Here is a 23,668-nt window from a genome sequence, read left to right as displayed (position 1 = left end):
CCAGTAATCAAAGATTCTCTAGTTTGGAGAGAAATTATACTGCAGACTTCACAGGGTTTGAACTCATTGAATTTTATAGGAAAAAAGAGGACAAAGGGAAGAACCTGGAAGTCCTAGAGAGATGAGGAGAGGTGCCTTCGATAATAAATAATGAAGCTAGCTGGGAATAGAGAATTTCACAGGGGAGAGTTTAACTGGACAACACCTTGTGCTGATATAAGGTGTCAGTTTGCAGCAAATGCTAACTACAATGAAATTTATTTATTTTCACCACAATTGACCTTGTTTTTGCCACGAGTTTAGAATGTATTACTTTTCTGTCAGTTAAATAAGTGTATTGTGAATTTTGAGCATACTTCTGCATACAGCTGGCAAGAATAATTCAGTAAGATCAGCATTTTACAAGAATTGTGAGAGATTTCAGACATACCCTTGGATTATTAATAATAATAATAATAGGGAATTTATAATAATTTTGCCATATAAAAATAGTGTTAATAGGGAAATATTGTCATCTAGTGTTATAGAACATTTGTTGGTTACAAAACATATTATATGTTTCTGTTCATCATTTTATATATATATATATATATATATATATATATATATATATATATATATATATATATATAATAAAAGCTTTATAATCCTACTTGGTATCTTTGGTTCCTCCACCCCCCTTCATTTCCTTTTTTAACTAGGCTGTGACATAGAGAGCAGTCCCACCCACTATCTTCATAGGTTTCCTAAGGACTTTCAAAGGGCTGGACTTCAAGAGTGTCATATGACATAAACACTAATAGGATGTTCATTGGAATTGTCATAAAAAAGTTCATCCCAGTGGGTCGGCATAACATTGTAATAGAAGCATTACTATAGGCACAGACTTAACCAGTTTCACAAATAGATTTAAAAAAAAAAAAAAAAAAAGTAGACATATACTTTATCTTGGCCCCCCTGGTAATACCAGTGAGACCCCCTCTCCTGAGGGGGCATGGAAAGAGTTATCCACTCCACTCATTTACTATATAAGCTTGTAGTACGACACCACCCCTTCCTCCTCCTAATTCTGTCCAGCCTGCTAGGTGGACAGGGCTAGGAGTCCCTCTCCGTTTCTACCTTCTGGGCTGCAAGATTTTTTCCCTTTGTGCATATGGCTTACTTAGCTGCATATTTGAGCTGATGATCCTTCCAGCTGTCTGGCGCCATGATTTCTGTGATCACGGTCACTGATATGGTGATAGGCGGTGGGAAAACCGTTCCTTGCGGTTTCCTGGTGGGGGCCGCCATGTTACTGTCATTGGTAAGGGACATTGCGAATCCTTCAAATCCTCGGCATGGCCTTTAACAGAGAGCGTTTCTCCTTCCCCATGAAAGTACTGACTCCTCCTTTCAGTTTTGTGAACCGGCATAGTTTTTGGCACACAAGTACTTTATAAGAAAAAGGGGATAAATTATTTTATAATCTTCAAGGGCTTAATATATTTCATTATGTGTTCAGCATTAACTTGGAGGATGAGAATGATTAGTCTCAGCTCCAGCCTCAAGCCATTACAGCCCAGGTGGAATCAGGGGCAACTATAAGGTATAATTTGTTTTTTATGTGTGTATCTTGAATGCCTTATGTGCATACTATTTATTTATTTACGGCTGGTTATGCTTTTTTTCTTAGTGATACAGTCCAGCCTATGCCCACCTGTTCCCTTTGTGCTAATCCTTGCTGGCAAGACAAGAAACTTTCGGCTAGATTTAGAGTTTTGTCGGTAACGACCCGCGTAGCTAACGCATGCTTTTTTTTCCCCGCACCTTTTAAATACCCCTGGTATTTAGAGTTCACACAATGGCTGCGTTTTCAGTGCGTTAGGCTCCAAAAAAGGAGCGTAGAGCATAATTTACCGCCACTGCAACTCTTGATACCAGCGGTGCTTACGGACGCGGCCAGCTTAAAAAATGTGCTCATGCACGATTCCCCCATAGGAAACAATGGGGCAGTTTGAGCTGAAAAAAAACCTAACACCTGCAAAAAAGCAGCGTTCAGCTCCTAACGCAGCCCCATTGTTTCCAATGGGGAAACACTTCCTAAGTCTGCACCTTACACCCTAACATGTACCCCGAGTCTAAACACCCCTAACCTTACACTTATTAACCCCTAATCTGCCGCCCCTGCTATCGCTGACCCCTGCACATTATTATTAACCTCTAATCTGCCGCTCCGTACACCGCCGCAACCTACATTATCCCTATGTACCCCTAATCTGCTGCCCCTAACACCGCCGACCCCTATATTATATTTATTAACCTCTAATCTGCCGCCCCCCCTATCACTGACACCTGCATATTTTTTTTTAACCCCTAATCTGCCGCTCGTACACTGCCGCAACCTACATTATACCTATGTACCCCTAATCTGCTGCCCCTAACACCGCCGACCCCTATATTATATTTATTAACCCCTAATATGCCGCCCCCAACATCGCCTCCACCTACCTACAATTATTAACCCCTAATCTACTGACCGGACCTCACTGCTACTATAATAAATGTATTAACCCCTAAACCTAACTCTAACCCGAACCCTAACACCACCCTAAATTAAATATAATTTAAATCTAACTAAATAAATTAACTCTTATTAAATAAATTAATCCTATTTAAAACTAAATACTTACCAGTAAAATAAACCCTAACATAGCTACAATATAAATTATAATTATATTGTAGCTATTTTAGGATTAATATTTATTTTACAGGCAACTTTATAATTATTTTAACCAGGTACAATAGCTATTAAATAGTTAATAACTATTTAATAGTTACCTAGTTAAAATAATTATAAAAATTACCTGTACAATAAATCCTAACCTAAGTTACAATTAAACCTAACACTACACTATCAATAAATTAATTAAATACAATACCTACAAATAAATACAATGAAATAAACTAACTAAAGTACAAAAAATAAAAAAGAACTAAGTTACAAAAACTAAAAAAATATTTACAAACATTAGAAAAATATTACAACAATTTTAAACTAATTACACCTACTCTAAGCCCCCTAATAAAATAACAAACACCCCCAAAATAAAAAAAAATGCCCTACCCTATTCTAAAATTAAAATAGAAAAGCTCTTTTACTTTACCAGCCCTTAAAAGGGCCCTTAGCGGGGCATGCACCAAAGAATTCAGCTCTTTTGCCTGTAAAAAAAAAACATACAATACCCCCCCCCAACATTACAACCCACCACCCACATACCCCTAATCTAACCCAAACCCCCCTTAAATAAAGCTAACACTAAGCCCCTGAAGATCTCCCTACCTTGTCTTCACCACACCGGGTCCCGATCTGTCCAGAAGAGCCTCCAAGCCCAAGCGGGGGCTGAAGAGTGACGTCCATCCTCCGGCTGAAGTCTGGATCCAAGCGACGGCGAAAGAATTCCATCTTCGGGCAGAAGTCTTCATCCTATCCGGGCAGAAGAGTCGATCCGGACCGGCAAACATCTTCATCCAAGCCGCATCTTCTATGTTTTTCCATCCGATGACGACCGGCTCCATCTTGAAGACCTCCGGCGCGGATCCATCCTCTTCTTGCGACGTCCTAAGTCCGAATGAAGGTTCCTTTAAATGACGTCATCCAAGATGGCGTCCCTTGAATTCCGATTGGCTGATAGGATTCTATCAGCCAATCAGAATTAAGGTAGGACAATTCTGATTGGCAGATGGAATCAGCCAATCAGATTCAAGTTCAATCCGATTTGCTGATCCGATCAGCCAATCAGATTGAGCTCACATTCTATTGGCTGTTCCGATCGGTTAAAAAAATGTAATAGAGTGGCGGCGATGTGTGGGGGCCTCGGTTTAGGGGTACATAGGTAGCTTATGGGTGTTAGTATACTTTAGAGCACAGTAGTTAAGAGCTTTATAAACCGGCGTTAGCCCAGAAAGCTCTTAACTACTGACTTTTTTCTGCGGCTGGAGTTTTGTCGTTAGATTTCTAACGCTCACTTCAGCCACGACTATAAATACCGGCGTTAGAAAGATCCCATTGAAAAGATAGGATACGCAATTGGCGTAGGTTTATTTTTACATTGATGGGTTAGACTTTGTTTTATACAACAAGTCCCTGCTTCCAGCAGGGAGTCAGAATTATATTCTACCCTGGCTGGACTTTAAATGTTTAGCCCCCTGATGTATTTTCTGTCTGATTTTACTTTGGCTATGCTTTAACTGTTTAGCCTGCTATGCATTTACTGACTATTATTTTTCTAAAATTAACAATCTTTTTACCTTCTCTTGCAGATTTTCAGAAAACAAAACACTTTTCTCTGACAAACTATGTACTAGTTATTTTAACATTTTTGCTGATATTATGGTTTCCACAGATCTGGTAAAATGGGCCTTACTTAAGGTTCCACTATTTTTAATCTGATTATGCCTCAGAAATTAACTTAATCCTTGCCTCTTTTTAAAAATTATAAATGGTTATGCTTGACATACATTTGGTTTAAGTGTTTGTAACACCACTAAGAAAAGGTTTATTGCATAAACTAGTGTTTTTTTAATATATTTGTTTATTTAATTGAAAAAAATAAATAAAATAAAATCAGAATTTAGATTCTTTCTACATAATTATTTCATGAGTAAATTTTGCAGATAGCAGCCTGGCTTGTGATCTGATCCAGAGTACACAATTTTTCTGTAATGCTAATGTAATTTTTGGTACAGGGACTTCTTTTCTAGTCATATTATTTTACAGACCTGTCACTTTCAATAACTGGGTGCATGTTTCAATTGCAACATTATCCTGCCTGTTTAGGGCAAGGGTCTATTGTTCTCTTAATTATCAAGATTAAGATTTTCTGTTCCAAACTAGGGGCAAGAGATGTGTTTTCCTTTTCAGCTCTTCTTGTTTTTTGAATCCTATTCATTTGCTCACTTGCCTCTGCTTGCAAAGCAACTTTCCAACTTGGAGACATTTTAAATTAGATTTTCATTTTTGTTCTGGTATATTTCCCCTCCCTAATAATCTTTGAAATTTAAATTTCAGTTCATAAAAAGTTTTTCAATAGCTGGGGGTTATATTTCCCAGTTTTTTGATCTGTTATTTCTAGTAAAAGCTGGCTTTTCTTTTACTGCATTCTCCCTTTTTCAGTTGTAAAAAGGAAGCTCGTCTTTTGTGAATTAAGAATTTTTAATCTGTCAGACGTCTATCCTCTTAAAGCCAAATTGGTTCATTTTGCAATGACATAACAAGAAGTCAGTTAGTCCTGAAGGAGAACTTTATTATATATTTTTGCGGGGTCAATGCAAGTTTCTGATAGCCATTCATATTTCAGGTTTTATGTTTTCAGCACAGACTTCCTTTGCAGGGAGTAGGTCTTTCCAACAGATTGCTAGTTTACAATTTAGTTTTTGTAAGGATTGTGGACATATGGAATCTTCTATATATGAATCCACGGCTTCTAGTTTCTTTTTGTCAAATTCACAATATATATTTTTTTTTCCTGATGTCAAGCCCTAGGATTGGATACTCTGTTTTGGGAGTTCACTCTAAAAAATATCTCTATTTTTCCTGATTCCTTATCTACCAGAGAATTTTAAGGAAAAGATAACATTAGTTGTATACTTCTCTTTTGTCATGCAGACTTTAGTTCCCTCTGGGGCACTGATTATTGGGCCTGTTCTCTGGCTTCCCTAAGAGGGCTTTATTTTTTGGGGCACAGGTCTAATATCAGCTGATTATTTAACATGTCTGTTTCTATTCTGTTGTGGAGGCCTGGAGGCGAATTTGGGGACAAGTGCTAAGGTTGACAAACTCCCATAGAAATTTCATATTTAGAGTTTTTAGATTTAAGACTTGGCTGCTGAAAGTGTCTGTTAACTGCAATTTTTTTTTTTTTTTGCCTTAATGTTTTGTTTGCACTCTTGTAAATTTACAAGTTTTTGTATTTTCCAATTCTTGATCTGTTTTTCCTTTTGGATGGTTACATATAATGCTTTCATAGCAGATATTCTGCTTTCTGTTGGCATTCTGCAAATAAGACTATATCTCAAGTTAGTTAAAAAGTTTTGGTCTTTTTATAAGATGCTTGTGCTCCAACACCTGAGGCTTTAGATCTCTTGGTTATGCAATCTTTTCAAGTCTTGGTTCATACCCAATTTACTTAGAATTTTACAATTTCATCCTGGGTTCTTACTTTTCGATCCTTAGTTTTGCTTCTATCTGGTCTCTCGTTTAAACCATTTTTCCAGCGAATATTTCAACACCAGGAGATGTTTAGAATTTTAGTTACTTTATGTGGTACTGTCATATTTTATTATTTTATAATGAGAGAAAAATCTTGAGAACGGTTACCAATGTTGTCTCTGACATTCTTTTTTCATTCCTTTAGTCCTGATAAGCAAGGGTATCAAATTAACTAATTGTTAACCTCTTGGTTTGGATCTGTTAAGTTCTATGCTAGAGGACTCAATTCCTTTTGTAGCTGTTTTTTCTCTTCGTTTTGTTACAAGGTCCTCATTTTAGGTAGACATTTGAAAGGTCTACCATCTTTATTTGGTTTATTTAAGTTATTTTGTGTTCAAATAAGTTATAGAATGAGCAAGTTCCAGAGGGCTCATTATATTCTCGTCAGGTTCCTTCTGGACCTACCATCTTTGGTTTGGTTGTACAGATATTCTATATGGCTTACAGAAAATAGGGAACTTTTGTCTCTATATTTCAAACTTATAGTTTGCCTGGCTGTTTCTGCTAGGTTTGGTTGGAAGATTTTGTCTTCAGTTTCATCTTTATAGATTTTTTTGGTATCAATATTTTTATATCTTTCCCACCCTTTCTTTTATTCTGCTTTGTATTCTCTCACTGGTAAGTATTACCAGGGGGGCAAGATAATTGGAAATTAACAACAAAATATAAGCAATTTCTATATCTTGGCCCATACCCTGCGTAATACTTACCAGTTGCTTGGTTCACCTGTTATTGGCTAGACATTTCTTGGAGGAGGAAGGGGTGGTGCCCTACTACAAGTTTATATAGTGAATGAGGGGAGTGGATAACTCTGTCCATGCCCCTCAGGAGAGGGAGTCTCACTGGTATTACCCAGGGTATGGGCCAAGCTATAGAAATTGCTTACATTTTGTTGCTAATTTCCAATTTTAATGGCAATGATTACATATATTGCATTTGATTAGCTAAAGCTTTCTATCATCTTAACATTTGCATATGAGACTTCTCCACAAAAGAAGATACACACAATTTACATGGGACAACACTAGATGACTGGGGGAGAATCCTTGCAGACACAATGGTAACTCTACGCCCAGCCCAGATGGAGTTAACATAAGAAGGCATCAAAATCTGCAGTATCTCATGGACTAAGTTTATATCTTCTCATTACTCGGACATCCCAGCTCTCCCTGAAGTTCAGGGAGTCTCCCTGATTGTAATAGTGGCTCCCTGATGCCAGCAAATCAAGTGCAATCTCCCTGAAACTCCAAGTACCATGATCCAATGTGGCCCAAATCCAGAAAAGTATTTCTTTAAGAAATGCCTTTAGTTGCTGGGATGCTATAGAACCCTCAAAGCATGCATCAGTAACCAAAAAGCCCCCACTGATTTTAATAAAATAAAACACCAATACTACCTTATTTACTGCACATAATTAAACTTCATATTCTAAAATATTTGAGCATTCAACAAGCGTACAATCACTGGAAAATAGGTTTGTTGTGTGTGGTTGTGCAATAAAGCTACTTTTTTTTTAATGTGACTTTAGTGGGAAGCTACTTTAATGATGTCACTATCTTATTTAGGGTTTCAAGGTGTCCAATATATAACTGGGGGGGGGGGGGGTGGTGGTTTGGCGGCGCAGTAGTGAGAGAAGCCACCTCCCTGAAATTAGTTTTTGCAGGTTGGGATGTCTGCATAATTACTGATACATTACTTTACACATGAACCCACATATAACTTTCTCAAACATTAATATTATTGCAATATTATGTAAATACATTTACTTATTTTCTTTGTTCCTCATTGTTTGGGAGATTTATAATATTATCTCACAACTTAATTCTTCTCTCTAAGGGCCCTAGGTTCTGGTATGATATATTTCTTACCACAATAATATATTTCACTTGTTATACAAATATCCATTTATCATATAGTAAAATATTTTAATTACCTGTAAAAATCCATGTAATAAAAATTAGAAGTTATTGTTATATTTTCTGTTATTAGGAAATAGGTTTGTTAATGCTTTAATCACAATTGTTGCATTGTTCTGCTGATTACTGATTTATCATCACAATCATTTTTGATATTGCTGATTGCATGTTCCTATACTTTGCTTTAATATGGCTTCACTGTGGTTATTAAACTGCATTTTCACTTATAATTTATGAATATAAGAAACAGGTTAAATATATGGTTATAATGAGAATAGCTTCCCGGTAGGACAGGACTCAGCCTTCCGCCTTTGCTGCATATCAGAATGTTGGTGTAATGCTTGTGGGATATTTCCCTATCAGACCAAACTTGGCCAGTAGTCTTCTTATCCCAGTGTCAAGTGGAAGGATAAGGAAATATCCCAGAACAAAGTGAGAGGTAAGAAATGAGGTAAGCAGTACTCACGGTAAACAGTGCAGTCCTTCATGGCAAAAAGGGTAAGGTAGAGAATGGTCAGAGACAAGCGCAGTCCAGCAACAAGTAGGCTATCCAGGTATCAGCAGTTCAGGGGTTAAACAGAAGAGTGGTCAGAGGCAAGCAGAGTTCAGCAACAATTAGGCAATCCAAGTTATCAGCAGCTCAGGGGTTAAACAAAAGAGTAGTCAGAGGCAAGCAGAGTTCAGCAACAATTAGGCAATCTAAGGTATGAGCAGCTCAGGGGTTAAACAAAAGAGTAGTCAGAGGCAAGCAGAGTTCAGCAACAGTTAGGCAATCGAAGTTATCAGCAATTCAAGGGTTAAGCAAGAGAGTAGTCAGAGGTAAGCAGGGTTCAGCAACAATATAGGCAATCAGAGAATTAGCAGAAAATATAGGCACCCAGAAGCACACAAAGTAAGTCCTATACTTGGGCAGTGTATGTAAGTAATGCAGGTACTTACATTGGTGCAGATTTGCGCCAAGGAGGTTTAGAAGATCCGACCGACAAGAGAGGAGGATTGGCGTGTGGCGATGACGTCATCGCCGCACGCCCACAGCAACCGCTGCGACCCTGGCAACGGTCATAGCAACGGAGTGGTGCAACCGAATGTGAGGAACGGCATGACAGTTGGTGGCCTGAGCTCTCCCTGGGTATAGAAAACACAGACTCCTTCATCTTGGTTGTATTGACCTCAGAAGGAAAGAATACACAAAGGTGCAGTTTGTTGCCTAACAAACTAGACTATTGTGGATTCCCTCCTTTTGAGGTTGATACAGCCAATGCAAAGGAGGCTATATTGTCTGGGTCCTGTGGAGAGGTCAGTGCCCCCAACATTCTATTGAGGATTGCTCATAATTAATGACTGACATTATTATATTCTAATTATACTTTTGGCACACACAAAAATAGCTTGGTAAGGCTATTATCCTGAGTGCTTTTATATGCGTTTCTGCTTACAAATACCATTAAACATTATTCCTACTTTTATGGGAACCATTATCACTCAGAAAGATAGATGATAGATAGATAGATGATAGATAGATAGATAGATAGATAGATAGGTCCTGGATCTTTAAACTATTCAAACCATATTTGTAAGCATTTATGTCATGTTTTGACTAGGTGCATTCACTATATTAGGATTTAGAAGTAACAATGCTCACATGAAACTACAAATCACAAAGATAGAGAAGGGTTTTAGAATGTAAGTTCATTAAAGGGATAAAAGATCAAAACTGAAATTAATGCATTAAAACATTACCGTTTTAAATAGAAGCATTTTTTTAATATACTTCAATTAGCAAAAAAGCTTCTATGTACACATGCTACATGTGACTAGCGTAGGATGCAAATGCCATGCTTGCTCAGAGAGCTGGTGGTGGTGTATATTGCATCAGTGAAGACTTACTAACCACTACTGGAACTCTGAGAAGGTATAGTGTCTGAATGCTGGTGCACGGGGCACTCATAGCTTATCTTGGTATGCTGTTTAAAATCAGTAATATATTTTACTAGAAGCATTTTTTCTTATGGAAATATATTCACAAATGCTTCTTTTTAAACAATGCGCCTATACATATTTCATTTTTGAAACTTCTATCCATTTAAATGATTTGAGGCCTTCAACTCAGGATAGATTGTGGCTTATGATTTTATGAGCTCATAGATATCCTAGACACATGGTAATCCATTCATTTATTGCATACTAGGTAATAAGCCTGCCCAGAGGGCAGACTATGTTTAAAAAATACAAACCCCCAAGCTAAAGTTACAAAAAATAAAACAAGTAAAATTACAGAAAAAAAATAAACAAAGCTATCCAAAATAAAAAAAATAAACCTAAACTAATACCCCTATAAAAAAATCCCCCCAAAATAAAAACACCCCCTAATCTAATACTAAACTACCAATAGCCCTTAAAAGGGCCTTTTGTAGGGCATTGCCCTAAGTTAAACAGCTCTTTTACATTTAAAAAATTAGTAAATCCCCCCTAACAGTAAAACCCCCCACCCACCAAACCCCCCAAAATAAAAAACCTAACACTAAAAAAAACTACCTAAAGGGGCATTTGTATGGGCATTGCCCTTAAAAAGTTATTCAGCTCTTTTACTGCCCTTAAAAGGGCAATCATATCTTTTCCAGCCCAAAAAAACAAAAATCTAAAAAAAAAAAAAAGCCTAAGACTAAGCCCCAAATAGGTACTCACCGTTCCTGAAGTCCGGCGGAGAAGGTCTTCTTCCAGGAGGCCCCATCATCTTCTATCTTCATCTGGAGCGAAGGTGGCACAGATGCGTGGATCTTGAGCGGCGGTCCTCAGCAGCGTGGAGGCTCCTCTCCATCTGATGTCCGTAGTACACTGAAGATTGAATGAAAAGTACCGCATTCAATTTGGGGTATCTTGCATTCCTATTGGCTGAAATTTTGAAATCCAAGCCAATAAGTATTCATTAGCACTCATCCTATTTGATTATTTCAAAATTTCAGCCAATAGAAATGCAAGGTACCCCAATAAATATGGGATACCTTGCATTCAATCTTCAGTGTGCGACGGACGATAGCATGAAGAGGAGCCTCCACGCCACCGAGGACCGCCTCAGTTGAGGACTGCCGCTGAGTATCCGTGCTTCGGGGAAGCCAACTCTGCACCTCTGCTTCATGCTGCCTTCGCTCTGGATGAAGATAGAAGATGATGGAGCCACCTGGAAGAAGACCTTCTCCGCCAGACTTCAGGAACGGTGAGTACTTATTTGGGGCTTAGTTTTAGGATTTTTTTTAATTTTTAAGATTAGGGATTTTATGGGCTTGAAAAACAGCTGATTGCCCTTTTAAGGGCAGTAAAAGAGCTGAACGCCCTTTTAAAGTCAGTGCCTATACAAATGCCCCTTTAGGGGCAATAGGTAGTTTAGGTTTTTTTAGTGTTAGGTTTTTTTATTTTGGGGGGTTTGGTGGGTGGGTTTTTTTTTACTGTTAGGGGGGATTTAGTAATTTTTAAATGTAAAAGAGGTGACCTGCCAGTTGATGAGGGACTTTGACTTAAATAAAACAAACAAACAAACACAAACAAAAAAACCTCCCATATGATTTGTTATGCACGAGATCACCATTCACATTATAATCACCTGGATCAGAAATGTATGTAACTCATGATTACATAGGCTTGCTTCCCATTTTTTTTTTCATTTTCTCATGCCTCTGGGAAGGTGAAGATAGGAAGACTCTCATATAGCCACTTACACATATCTGAAATCTGATATGCCATGATAACACCATTACCATAGTAATCACCTAAACCCTGCAGGAACATATATACCCTCATTAACCCCTTAACGACCAACGACGTATGGGGTACGTCCTGCAAAAAAATGCAGTTAATGACCAAGGACGTACCCCGTACGTCGTTGGTCTTTGAAAGCCCTGGAAGCGATCCTGATCGCTTCCAGCCGCTTTCATGTTATTGCAGTGATGCCTCGATATTGAGGCATCCTGCAATAACAGATTTGAGCAGTCCGATGCAGAGAGAGCCACTCTGTGGCCCTCTCTGCATCGGCCATTGATCGCAGTGTTCGTTGGTGGGTGGGAGCTTACCAAGGGAGGCGGGTGGGCGGCGATCAATGGAGGAGGGGGGCAGGATCGCGTGTGGGGTGCGTGTCAGAATGCGCGCGCGTGCACGGGAGCATGCGCGCGCGTGCACGAGGGTGGGTGCGCGCGTGTGCAGGTGGGAACCCTACACTATGGAACAATTATAAGGACTCAGTGGGAGAGACTCAGTGGGAGAGATTGTATAAATAAATAAAATTAGTAATCTGGGAGAGGGTTGGGGGTTGGGGGTTGTGGGGGGGCAGCTACACTACAGAAAATAGTTGTTTTTTTAAATAAAAATAAACCAAAACATTTTTAATTTGAAACTGGGTACTGGCAGACAGCTGCCAGTACCCAATATGGCGCTCAATAAGGCAGGGGGGGGGGGTTAGAGAGCTGTTTGGGGGGGGATCAGGGAGGTTGGGGGCTAAGGGGGGATCCTACATAGCAGCATATGTAAATATGCTAAAAAAAAAAATAAAAAAAAATAAAAGATAGCTTTTATTTTAGTACTGGCAGACTTTCTGCCAGTACTTAAGATGGCGGGGACAATTGTGGGTTTGGGGATGGAAGAGAGCTGTTTGGGAGGGATCAGGGGGTGTGATGTGTCAGGTGGGAGGCTGATCTCTACACTAAAGCTAAAATTAACCCTTCAAGCTCCCTACAAGCTACCTAATTAACCCCTTCACTGCTAGCCATAATACTCGTGTGATGCGCAGAGGCATTTAGCGGCCTTCTAATTACCAAAAAGCAACGCCAAAGCCATATATGTCTGCTATTTCTGAACAAAGGGGATCCCAGAGAAGCATTTACAACCATTTGTGCCATAATTGCACAAGCTGTTTGTAAATGATTTCAGTGAGAAACCTAAAATTGTGAAAAATTTAAAGTTTTTTTTAATTTGATCGCATTTGGCGGTGAAATGGTGGCATGAAATATACCAAAATTGGCCTAGATCAATACTTTGGGTTGTCTACTACACTACACTAAAGCTAAAATTATCCCTAAAAGTCCCCTACATGCTCCATAATTAACCCCTTCACTGCTGGCCATAATACACGTGTAGTGCGCAGTGGCATTTAGCAGCCTTCTAATTACTAAAAAGCAACACCAAAGCCATATATGTCTGCTATTTCTGAACAAAGGGGATCCCAGAGAAGAATTTACAACCATTTGTGCCATAATTGCAGAAGCTGTTTGTAAATAATTTCAGTGAGAAACCAAAAGTTTGTGAAAAAATTAGTAAAAAAGTGAACAATTTTTTGTATTTAATCGCATTTGGCAGTGAAATGGTGGCATGAAATATACCAAAATGGGCCTAGATGAATACTTTGGGATGTCTACTAAAAAAAAATATGCACATGTCAATGGATATTCAGAGATTCCTGAAAGATATTAGTGTTCTAATGTAACTAGCGCTAATTTTGAAAAATAATGGTTTGGAAATAGCAAAGTGCTACTTGTACTTATTGCCCTATAAAGCAAAGAACATGTAAACGTTGGGTATTTCTAAACTCAGGACAAAATTTAGAAACTATTTACCACGGGTGTTTTTTGGTGGTTGTAGATGTGTAACAGATTTTGGGGGTCATAGTTAGAAAAAGTGTGTTTTTTTCAATTTTTTCCTCATATTTTATAATTTTTTTTATAGTAAATTATAAGATATGATGAAAATAATGGTATCTTTAGAAAGTCCATTTAATGGCGAGAAAAACAGTAATAATATGTGAGGGTACAGTAAATGAGTAAGAGGAAAATTACAGCTAAACACAAACACTGCAGAAATGTAAAAATAGCCTTGGTCCCAAACGGACAGAAAATGGAAAAGTGCTGTGGTCATTAAGGGGTTAAAAGGTGTGTGTCCCCTTTTAAAACAAGAGACTTCACACCCCTTTAAATTGGTTAAGGAAAAGGTAAGTTCTGCATAAAATAACCCTCCCTATTTTTAGACAACTCTATGGCCTACTAGGTGTTGGATAGGGTCTCAGTATTTTTTTCCCTCTGTAGCATCTTCCTTGTGCCTTGTGGTCTTTTGATCACAATATCGATGGGGTAACCTACACCATAAAGGGGTTTGTGTTACCTTTTTTTTTCTTTAGTCGAAATTATATGGTAGAAAAGGGAGATGGGTCACCGTTATCCTCACAAATATTTAAAAACATGGTGTTGTATTTCAAGGATGCACATGGCTTACTAAACTGTGAGGACAGAGAACTGGTTCTATATTAATCCTCCCCATCAATGTGCCAATTACATTTATATATATATATATATATATATATATATATATATATATATATATATATATATCTCTTCTAAAATCACTCCTTTTTTAACTCATAAATATTTCCCTGCAATTGCCTCATATAGAGCTAGAGTGGAGCGCAATTTAGTACTCCTGCTTGAGCATAAACTTCGCTAGACGGAGGCTTTTTACGTACATTGGGTAGAGAGCATATTATGTGTTGAAAGTAAAAAGTTTGTGCGCCAGGAAAATCTGCCGCATGCTAACCAAATATCGCGTCAGCATTAATGCCTTCTCCCCATAAAAGTCAATGGCGAGCGCAGAAGAAAAAAACTAAAATACATAAACCCTGATGTGCAGTACGCATATTTTACATTCCTATGTTCTTCACATAAAAATATTTAAATTATATTACTAAATATATAACAATTCTATATATAAAGTCTATATATATGTGATACTGTTAATGTAAAATATATATCTATTCATATATACAGTATATTTAGTAATAGATATATAGGTATAGGTATTTATAGAAATATGTATTTACAATAAAAGTACATTGTCCTGTAAGTTAAGAACATTGGAATGTTAAATATGTACAGTAAATGTACAGTAAAACTCATACATACATAAATGTGAACTGATTTCTGTTTGAAGCACAAAATGCATTGCGTTTGGTTATATTTCTGGGCATGTCATTTTGAAAAAAAAGTTCTATAATACATATTGCACTTTATTACCTGCTACTAGCATTATTAGCATATATATTTACTACTAAGTGCACTGCTTCCTATAATTTATATATATTTTTAAGCTGTGTCCCTTTAACTATGTTTTTAATTAAATGAGAGAAAAATCACTATGTCCTTGAGATTCAGTTATTTACAATTTCTAAACATTTTCTGTAAAATGAAAAACTGTCTTAAAGAAAGGTATTCCGTTTCTTTTTTAATCAGGCTAAACCAATGAAATATAACTTTTCCTACTGATTTATGACTTTATTTTCGGAACAGTTGAAATATGAATAAGAGATATTGTTACGAATTTCCACGTGTTTTAGCAATTTATATAAAAAAAAGAAATCGGTTTAAACGTTCAATACCATGGAAAACTTTTAAAGAACATTACACATTATAAATGTATTATTCAGTGCCTGTAAATTCAATTTCTTTGTACCTTTCAATGCCAGTAAATTATTTTAGAAAACCAAAAAACAAGCAAAAACAAGATACATTTAAATGGATGCTTAACCAAATTTTTTTCTTTCATGATTCAGATAGAGCATGCAATATTAAGCAACGTTCTAATTTACTCCTATTATCAATTCTGTCTTCATTCTCCTGGTATCTTTATTTGAAAAAGGAAGAATGTAAGCTTAGAAGCTGGCCCATTTTTAGATCAGCACCTGGGTAGCACTTGCTGATTGGTGTTTAAATGTATCCACCAATCATGAAGCGCTACCCAGGTGCTGAACCAAAAACGGGCCGGCTCCTAAAGTTACATTCTTGCTTTTTCAAATAAAGATACCAAGAGAGAGAAGAAAAATTGATATGAGGAGCAAATTAGAAAGTTGCTTAAAATTGCACGCTCTGTCTGAATTTAATCAATCAATTTCATCCACAAATAACTTATTTTGTACATTTTGTAATGTTATGTTTTTGAATACTTTTTAAATACTTTTTTTTTTAATCATACCTCACGATAATTTGTGATTTTCATAGAATGCAGTAGAGAAAAATAAAATGGATTCCAAAGAAAATACACTGCACTCTCAACTGATTAATGCAGAGTGATTGAATTAAATAATTTAATATTTATTTATGTTGTAACATTTTGCTTCAGATTAAAATAATGGATGAAAAAACTATTTTGGAAAACAGTATCCTCTCTTTCCTGAGATATCATATTTAATTTTAAAATTTACTTATTTTATTTGCTTTGTTCTTTTTTATCCTTTGTATAAAAAGCATACCTAGGTAGGCCCAGGGGCTGGGAGCTAGTTGCTGATTGGTGGCTGCAATATATGCCTTTTGTTATTGGCTGACCTTTGTGTTCAACAAGTTCCCTGTAGGGCATTGTTACTCATTCAATCAAGGATACCAAGAGACTGAAGCAAAAATTATAATAGACGTTTTGGAAATTGGAAAGTTATTTAAAATTGTATGCTCTATCTGAATCATGAAATCTGAATCATGAAAGAAAAAATGTGGATTTTATGTCCCTTTATGTAGTTGTATTATTTTCAAGCTGTTATGTTTTTTTTTTAACTGTTGCAAACAAAAGCTTTGAAATTTAAAGGGACAGTCAGCCCCAGAATTGTTGTTTAAAAAGATATATAATCCCTTTATTACCCATTACCCAGTTTTGCATAACCAACACAGTTATAATAATACACATTTTACTTCTGTAATTACCTTGTATCTAAGCCTCTGCAAACTTCCCCCTTATTTCAGTTATTTTGACAGACTTGCATTTTAGCCAATCAGTACTGACTCCTAGGTAACTGCACGTGCATGAGCTCAATATTATCTATATTACACACATGAACTAACTACCTCTAGTGGTGAAAAACTGTCAAAATGCATTCTGATTAGAGGTGGCCTTCAAGGTCTAAGTAATTAGCATATTAGCCTACCTAGGTTTAGCTTTCAACTAAGAATAGCAAGAGAAGAAAGCAAAATTGGTGATAAAAGTAAATGGGATAGTTGTTTAACCCCTTAACGACTGAGGACGTGCAGGGTACGTCCTCTAAAGGATGTCAGTTAACGAAAAAGGACATACCCTGCACGTCCTCAGTCTGGAAAGCAGCTGGAAGCGATCCTGCTCGCTTCCAGCTGCTTTCCGGTTATTGCAGTGATGCCTCGACATCGAGGCATCCTGCAATAACACTTTCTGGCCATCCGATGCAGAGAGAGCCACTCTGTGGCCCTCTCTGCACCGGACATCGATGGCCGGTATCGTTGGTGGGTGGGAGCCGACTTGGGAGGCGGGTGGGCGGCCATCGGTGAGCTCTGGAAGGTGGAGGGGGGCGGGATCGGGGCGGAGCCTTCGGGGGCGCGCGGGGGCGCGCGCTTGCACGGGGGTGGCGGGCGGGCGCGTGCACGGGGCGGGAGCGGGTGGGAACCGCTACACTACAGAAAAAAAGTTAAAAGTAAAATGTAAAAAAAAAATGAAATACACTTTTATTTCAAAAGCATCTAAGTTATCTGGAAGGGGTGGGGGGTTGGTATTGGGGGGGGGGAAGCTACACTACAGAAAAGGGACATTTTTTTAATTAAAAAAAAGCATATCATTCACTAAAATGGGTACTGGCAGACAGCTGCCAGTACCCAAGATGGCGCACATTAAGTCAGAGGGGGAGGGTTAGAGAGCTGTTTGGTGGGGGATCAGTGAGGTTGGGGGCGGTAGGGGGATCCTACACAGAAGCATATGTAAATATGCTAAAAAAAATGCACAAAAAAGCCCACATTTTCCTTTTATTTTAGTACTGGCAGAGTTTCTGCCAGTACTTAAGATGGCGGGGACATTTGTGGGGTAGGGGAGGGAAGAGAGATGTTTGGGAGGGATCAGGGGGTCTGATGTTTCAGGTGGGAGGCTGATCTTTACACTAAAGCTAAAATTAACCCTGCAAGCTCCCTACAAGCTACCTAATTAACCCCTTCACTGCTAGCCATAATACACGTGTGATGCGCAGCGCCATTTAGCAGCATTCTAATGACCAAAAAACAACGCCAAAGTCATATATGTCTGCTATTTCTGAACAAAGGGGATCCCAGAGAAGCATTTACAACCATTTGTGCCATAATTGCACAAGCTGTTTGTAAATGATTTCAGTGAGAAACCTAAAATTGTGAAAAATTGAACGTTTTTTTAAATTTGATCGCATTTGGCGGTGAAATGGTGGCTTGAAATATACCAAAATGGGCCTAGATCAATACTTGGGGTTGTCTACTACACTACACTAAAGCTAAAAATACCCCAGAAAGCTCCTTACATGCTCCCTAATTAACCCCTTCACTGCTAAGCATAATACACGTGTGGTGCGCAGTGGCATTTAGCGGCCTTCTAATTACCAAAAAGCAATGCCAAAGCCATATATGTCTAATATTTTTGAACAAAGGGGATCCCAGAGAAGAATTTACAACCATTTATGCCATAATTGCACAAGCAGTTTGTAAATAATTTCAGTGAGAAACTGAAAGTTTGTGAAAAAATTTGTGAAAAAGTGAACGATTTTTTGTATTTGATCGCATTTGGCGGTGAAATGGTGGCATGAAATATACCAAAATGGGCCTAGATCAATACTTTGGGATGTCTTCTAAAAAAAAATATATACATGTCAATGGATATTCAGGGATTCCTGAAAGATATCAGTGTCCCAATGTAACTAGCGCTAATTTTGAAAAAAAAAAAAATGGTTTGAAAATAGCAAAGTGCTACTTGTATTTATGGCCCTATAAGTTACAAAAAAAGCAAAGAACATGTTAACATTGGGTATTTCTAAACTCAGGACAAAATGTAGAAACTATTTAGCATGGGTGTTTTTTGGTGGTTGTAGATATGTAACAGATTTTGGGGTTCAAAGTTAGAAAAAGTGTGTTTTTTTTTCCATTTTTCCTCATATTTTATAATTTTTTTTATAGTAAATTATAAGATATGATGAAAATAATGGTATCTTTAGAAAGTCCATTTAATGGTGAGAAAAATGGTATATAATATGTGTGGGTACAGTAAATGAGGAAGAGGAAAATTTCAGCTAAACACAAACACCGCAGAAATGTAAAAATAGCCTTGGTCCCAAACGGACAGAAAATGGAAAAGTGCTCTGGTCACTAAGGGGTTAAAATGACATGCCCTATTTAAATAATGAAAGTTTATTTTGGAGTTGACTGTCCCTTAAATGCTTTTTTTTAAATTATTTTTTTATTTTTATAAATAAATTCAATTAAAAAGAGCAAGGATGTCCCCTTCTTTGCTAAGGGAAAATCATTGATTTCTTCTTGAGTTTTTATTTAAAGTTTAGTAGCAAAAGTTTCTAACAATGCTACACATTCTTTCAACCACTGCCAATTATTGGTAAAGATACATGCACTTTCCTGAGTCTACCCAGGTGTCATGGAAAGGGCCTGTGTTACAAAAACTAATACCAAGAAAAAACAATACATTTGACAATAGAAGTGAATCGTATATTTTTATTAATTGTATATAGTATCTGGATCATGAAAGTCTAGTTCTGATCTAAATGCCCCTTTAAATGAGAAGAGAAAATTGAGATATTAAATGTAATGGTATGGCTCAGCAACTATACACAGAATATAACAATTAACAAAACTATAATAATATTATAACATTTGTTAGAAACATACTTTTAATATTTTCAAAGATATCAAAACAAAACTTCACAGTTCAGGTTTCTAAAGTGTGAACTTTAAGTTTGAGAAATACGGCTAAAATGTTATCATATTTTTATCCTTCTTTTTATTCTGTTGGTTGTTATGCAATATAGTTTTAAACTGGTTATACCTTTCCTTTTTTAACTAAGTTGGGTTTCATGTCACTTTTAATATAACGCAATGCTTAATTTAATACCAGTCTATTAAGCAAATGTCTTCTAAAGATTTGACATTACTTTATATTCCAAATTATATTTTCCCATATAGAATTAGGTGAAACTCTGGGTAGAATTGATAGTAAAATGAATATATCAGTTTGAATTGATGTTGGTATCATATTTTTCGTTTATTGCAGAGTATTTAATAGCATTTCCTAGTTTCTGAATTTCAGAAATGATGATACTCTATATGCCTGATGCTACATATTATGATTTCTACTCCATTTACACTTGAAAAAACAGCTTGGGGTTATTTTATCAAATTTCTTTTAACAGTGCTAACATATTTACTTTTTAAAATAAAATAAAAAATTGCAGGTTATATTGTGACTGTTAAATGATATATTTCCAAATTAACAGTGTAGACTATTGCGGAAGTATGTGAGCCTTGAGATAATGATATACAGTTGCCTAGGATGATCTTATGAAGTTGGTGCTTCTCTATATAAAAGAGACTTTGAACAGATCCCATTACCTAGGATCACCATATTACCATGATCCATGTGACTATATGCATCAAATAAAATTGGCTTGCAATAAAGAACAATTTATCAATGGGTTTCCACAGAAATTCTTTTTTTTTTTTGGGGGGGGGGCAAAAAGTAAAAATTTAAATATCTTAAATATAATATCAGTGCAGCAGGTAAAAGTTGCTTTAGGCTTTGATATAAATAGCAAATGGGTAGAGAGCCCACACAGTAGAAAAGCTTAGGAGCATGCATGTGTCTTTAACTCTACAGTATATGCAAAATAATGTTGCAAACATGGTTGCAAAGACTGCTGCTATATAGTACTGTGCAGGCTCACAGTATACTCTCATAGTGGTAAGTTTCATGAAAGCATTCAAGAAAAAAATGTGCAGTATTTTTTAAAACTTGTCTCAACTGCATTATGGAAGCTTAAAGGGACACTATACCCAAACATTTTCATTCATGATTAACGTAGATAATACAATTTTAAACAACATTCCAATGTACTTCTATTACCTAATTTGCTTCATTCTTTAGATATACTTTAATGAAGAAATAGCAATGCACACAGTGAACCAATCACAGGAGGCATCTATGTGCAGCTACCAATCAGCAGCTACTAAGCATATCTAGATATGCTTTTCATCAAAGAATATCAAGAGAATGAAGCACATTAGATAATAGAACTAAATTAAAAAATTGTTTATAATTGTATGCTCTTTCTAAATCATGAAAGAAAAAATTTGGGTTTCATGTCCCTTTAAGTTTGACTATGAACATGATCATAGCCTGAGGAAACAGCCAGTAGTAGGCTGAGAAACATGTTGCTTTTAAAATAAAAATATTCTTTTTAACTAAGACACTTGCTGCTGGTTTTTATCTGGGAATCCATCTATACTCCTGCATCAGTTTTGGGAGCTATCTTATTTGCTGAAACCTTTGAAACAGTCAGCTGGGCGGCTGAGAAGTCCCAGTCTGTGTATATTGCACCTGGATGTGCTTTGCTACATGAGCCAGGAGGACTTCACTGGTGAAGAAGTACTACAGAATGATCTCTGCGTCTGTTCAGTTTGCTGGGCAACTGTGAGGTTCCAGTCTGCTTCCTTGCACTTTTTGGTGCTATTCGTTTGTGAGTATTAGTCTTACATATTTCACTTGTCCCTTGGTATTGTGGTATTAGGCCATTGGGCGCCTCTGTGTCTCTTTTTTCAGACCATCTGTTATCATCAAGATTTTGACCCCCCTACGACAGAGAGCTGACCTTTGCAATAATCTGGAGCTATTGTGACTTACAGGATATCATTTAGTCATTGGACATTTATTGTGTTTCCAGTCACAAGGATTTTATATATATATATATATCTATATAATTTTCTCTGGTATTCTGTTGTTTATTTTTGGAGTGTTGTTGTATACATTATTATTGTTCTTATTACATTGTGTTACATTTGTTTGATTGAGAGGGCCCCCTTGAGGATTGGTGTGCTTCCACACACCATATCTATATATTTTAAATTTGTGCTATGGTCTGTGCAGTTGGCTGAGTTACTAAATCCTCAATCAGTCAAGTGCAGCACCATCCACTACAAATATAGGCTTAGCAAAACTTTACTACCCTGTTTTTTTTTGTTTGTTTTTTTAAATGTGTTGAGACCCATATAGATACAGTATTTGATTATAACAATATAAAATATCAGCTATAATATGAAAATGTATTTTTCAGATTCCAAAAAAGAATTAATTGTGGACTGCATGATTATTCAAAGTTCAGAGTCTTAATAGGAAAACGTGTTTTCTATTGCATTTGTTGACTACATTTTATAGTAATACAGTTTTCCTAACAGCTTGAACTACTTGGCATTCATTACTATGAACAAAGCTGTCTAGCGTTAACAAGAACTAGAATACAGTGAAACAGAATAAAGTGCATTTGCCTAACATGTATTTTCCTAATGTATGCAGGTATGACACAATGATAAATTAGTGCAGACTAGGAATACAAATGATGTAGAGCTGTGGATTTGAGAATTCATAATCTTCTAAACCTTATGATAACCAAAGAAAATTCAATTTAACTGTCAATTTCATTTATATATATTGTCTTGAATTCTTTTACAAGTAGTGAAGAAGTCCTATATATGCAATTTTGAAATATATAAATTATATGAGGTCACACAAGTATCTGACATCATTATATAAATATCACTCTAAAGAAACGACACTTCATATGTTTGCAGCTGTTATATACTTTCAATATTAAGCTGATAAAATTTCAATAAAAAGAGAATTTTGAGATGTACTACTGTATTTATTTTACATTATTGGATGTAATGTGTGGTATTTTAAAATGAACATTGTAAAATGCTTTTCACATATTTAATTTCTATCATTGTCCCCATGTGTTTGTGATGCTGAATGAATAATTAGCCAGTTTACCACAGTTGTCTTCATCTGCTTGGTTTCCGCAATCATCCTCTCCATTACAGTGCATCAGTTGAGGAAGACACTTGGTAATATTTCCGCAGGGGAAGTATCCGAGAGGACAGGCAATGTCTAAGCTTTGGCTTTCCGAAGTGGCAGACGCAACTAGATGAAAAAAAGAAATGCAGTCATATTTGATCTTGCAATGTTTATAGGAAAAGTTCATGTCTGAACCACAGTTTTCCATCCCTTTTCTCTTGTCTCTCTCTTCATCTGGCTTCATTCTAGATTTTTCTCTGGCTATTACTTTACTATTCACTTCCCTACATAGATAACAGTTTCTCTCACCACCATGATACTAGTTCTAGTTTATAAGAAAAATCATATACTTTCCTTGTTGTTTAGCTGTTGACTTATATTAACTAAAACCCCCCTGCAAGACTTTCTCATGCTGCTCCTACACCAAGGAATTCTTCATTTTAAACTCAATTTCCTTTCCTTTAGTCTTATCAACAAAACCAGATCTTATGTCCTATAATTAAAGGGACGTTCAAATGCAAAAAATATACACTTTTTTTAGACCACGTTATTTTAAACTAAATATCCTTCTTTTACTATGTGTTTAACAGCTTCAAAAGGGATAAACATGTAGTCAAAAGTATTTACTTCTTGAATACCCCTATTCTGATCCAAATGA

At 36.6% G+C, this 23,668-nt stretch overlaps 1 protein-coding gene across 1 annotated transcript in view; it reads right to left on the bottom strand.

Annotated features, from left to right (window-relative positions):
• Positions 1–23,254, bottom strand: part of RXFP1 (relaxin family peptide receptor 1) — a 509,714-nt gene extending 486,460 nt beyond the window's left edge. Inside the window, exon 1 of the mRNA XM_053700228.1 lies at positions 22,987–23,254. Within this exon, the coding sequence (XP_053556203.1) occupies positions 22,987–23,254 (268 nt within the window). The remainder of the gene's footprint in view (positions 1–22,986) is intronic.
• Positions 23,255–23,668: the final 414 nt, after the last annotated feature.

The sequence above is a fragment of the Bombina bombina genome, chromosome 2 (genome assembly GCF_027579735.1).
Source record: "Bombina bombina isolate aBomBom1 chromosome 2, aBomBom1.pri, whole genome shotgun sequence".
Classification (NCBI taxonomy): Eukaryota; Metazoa; Chordata; class Amphibia; order Anura; family Bombinatoridae; genus Bombina; species Bombina bombina.
The sequence above is the reverse complement of the archived record's forward strand: the minus strand, read 5'-3'. Positions and strand labels throughout refer to the sequence as shown.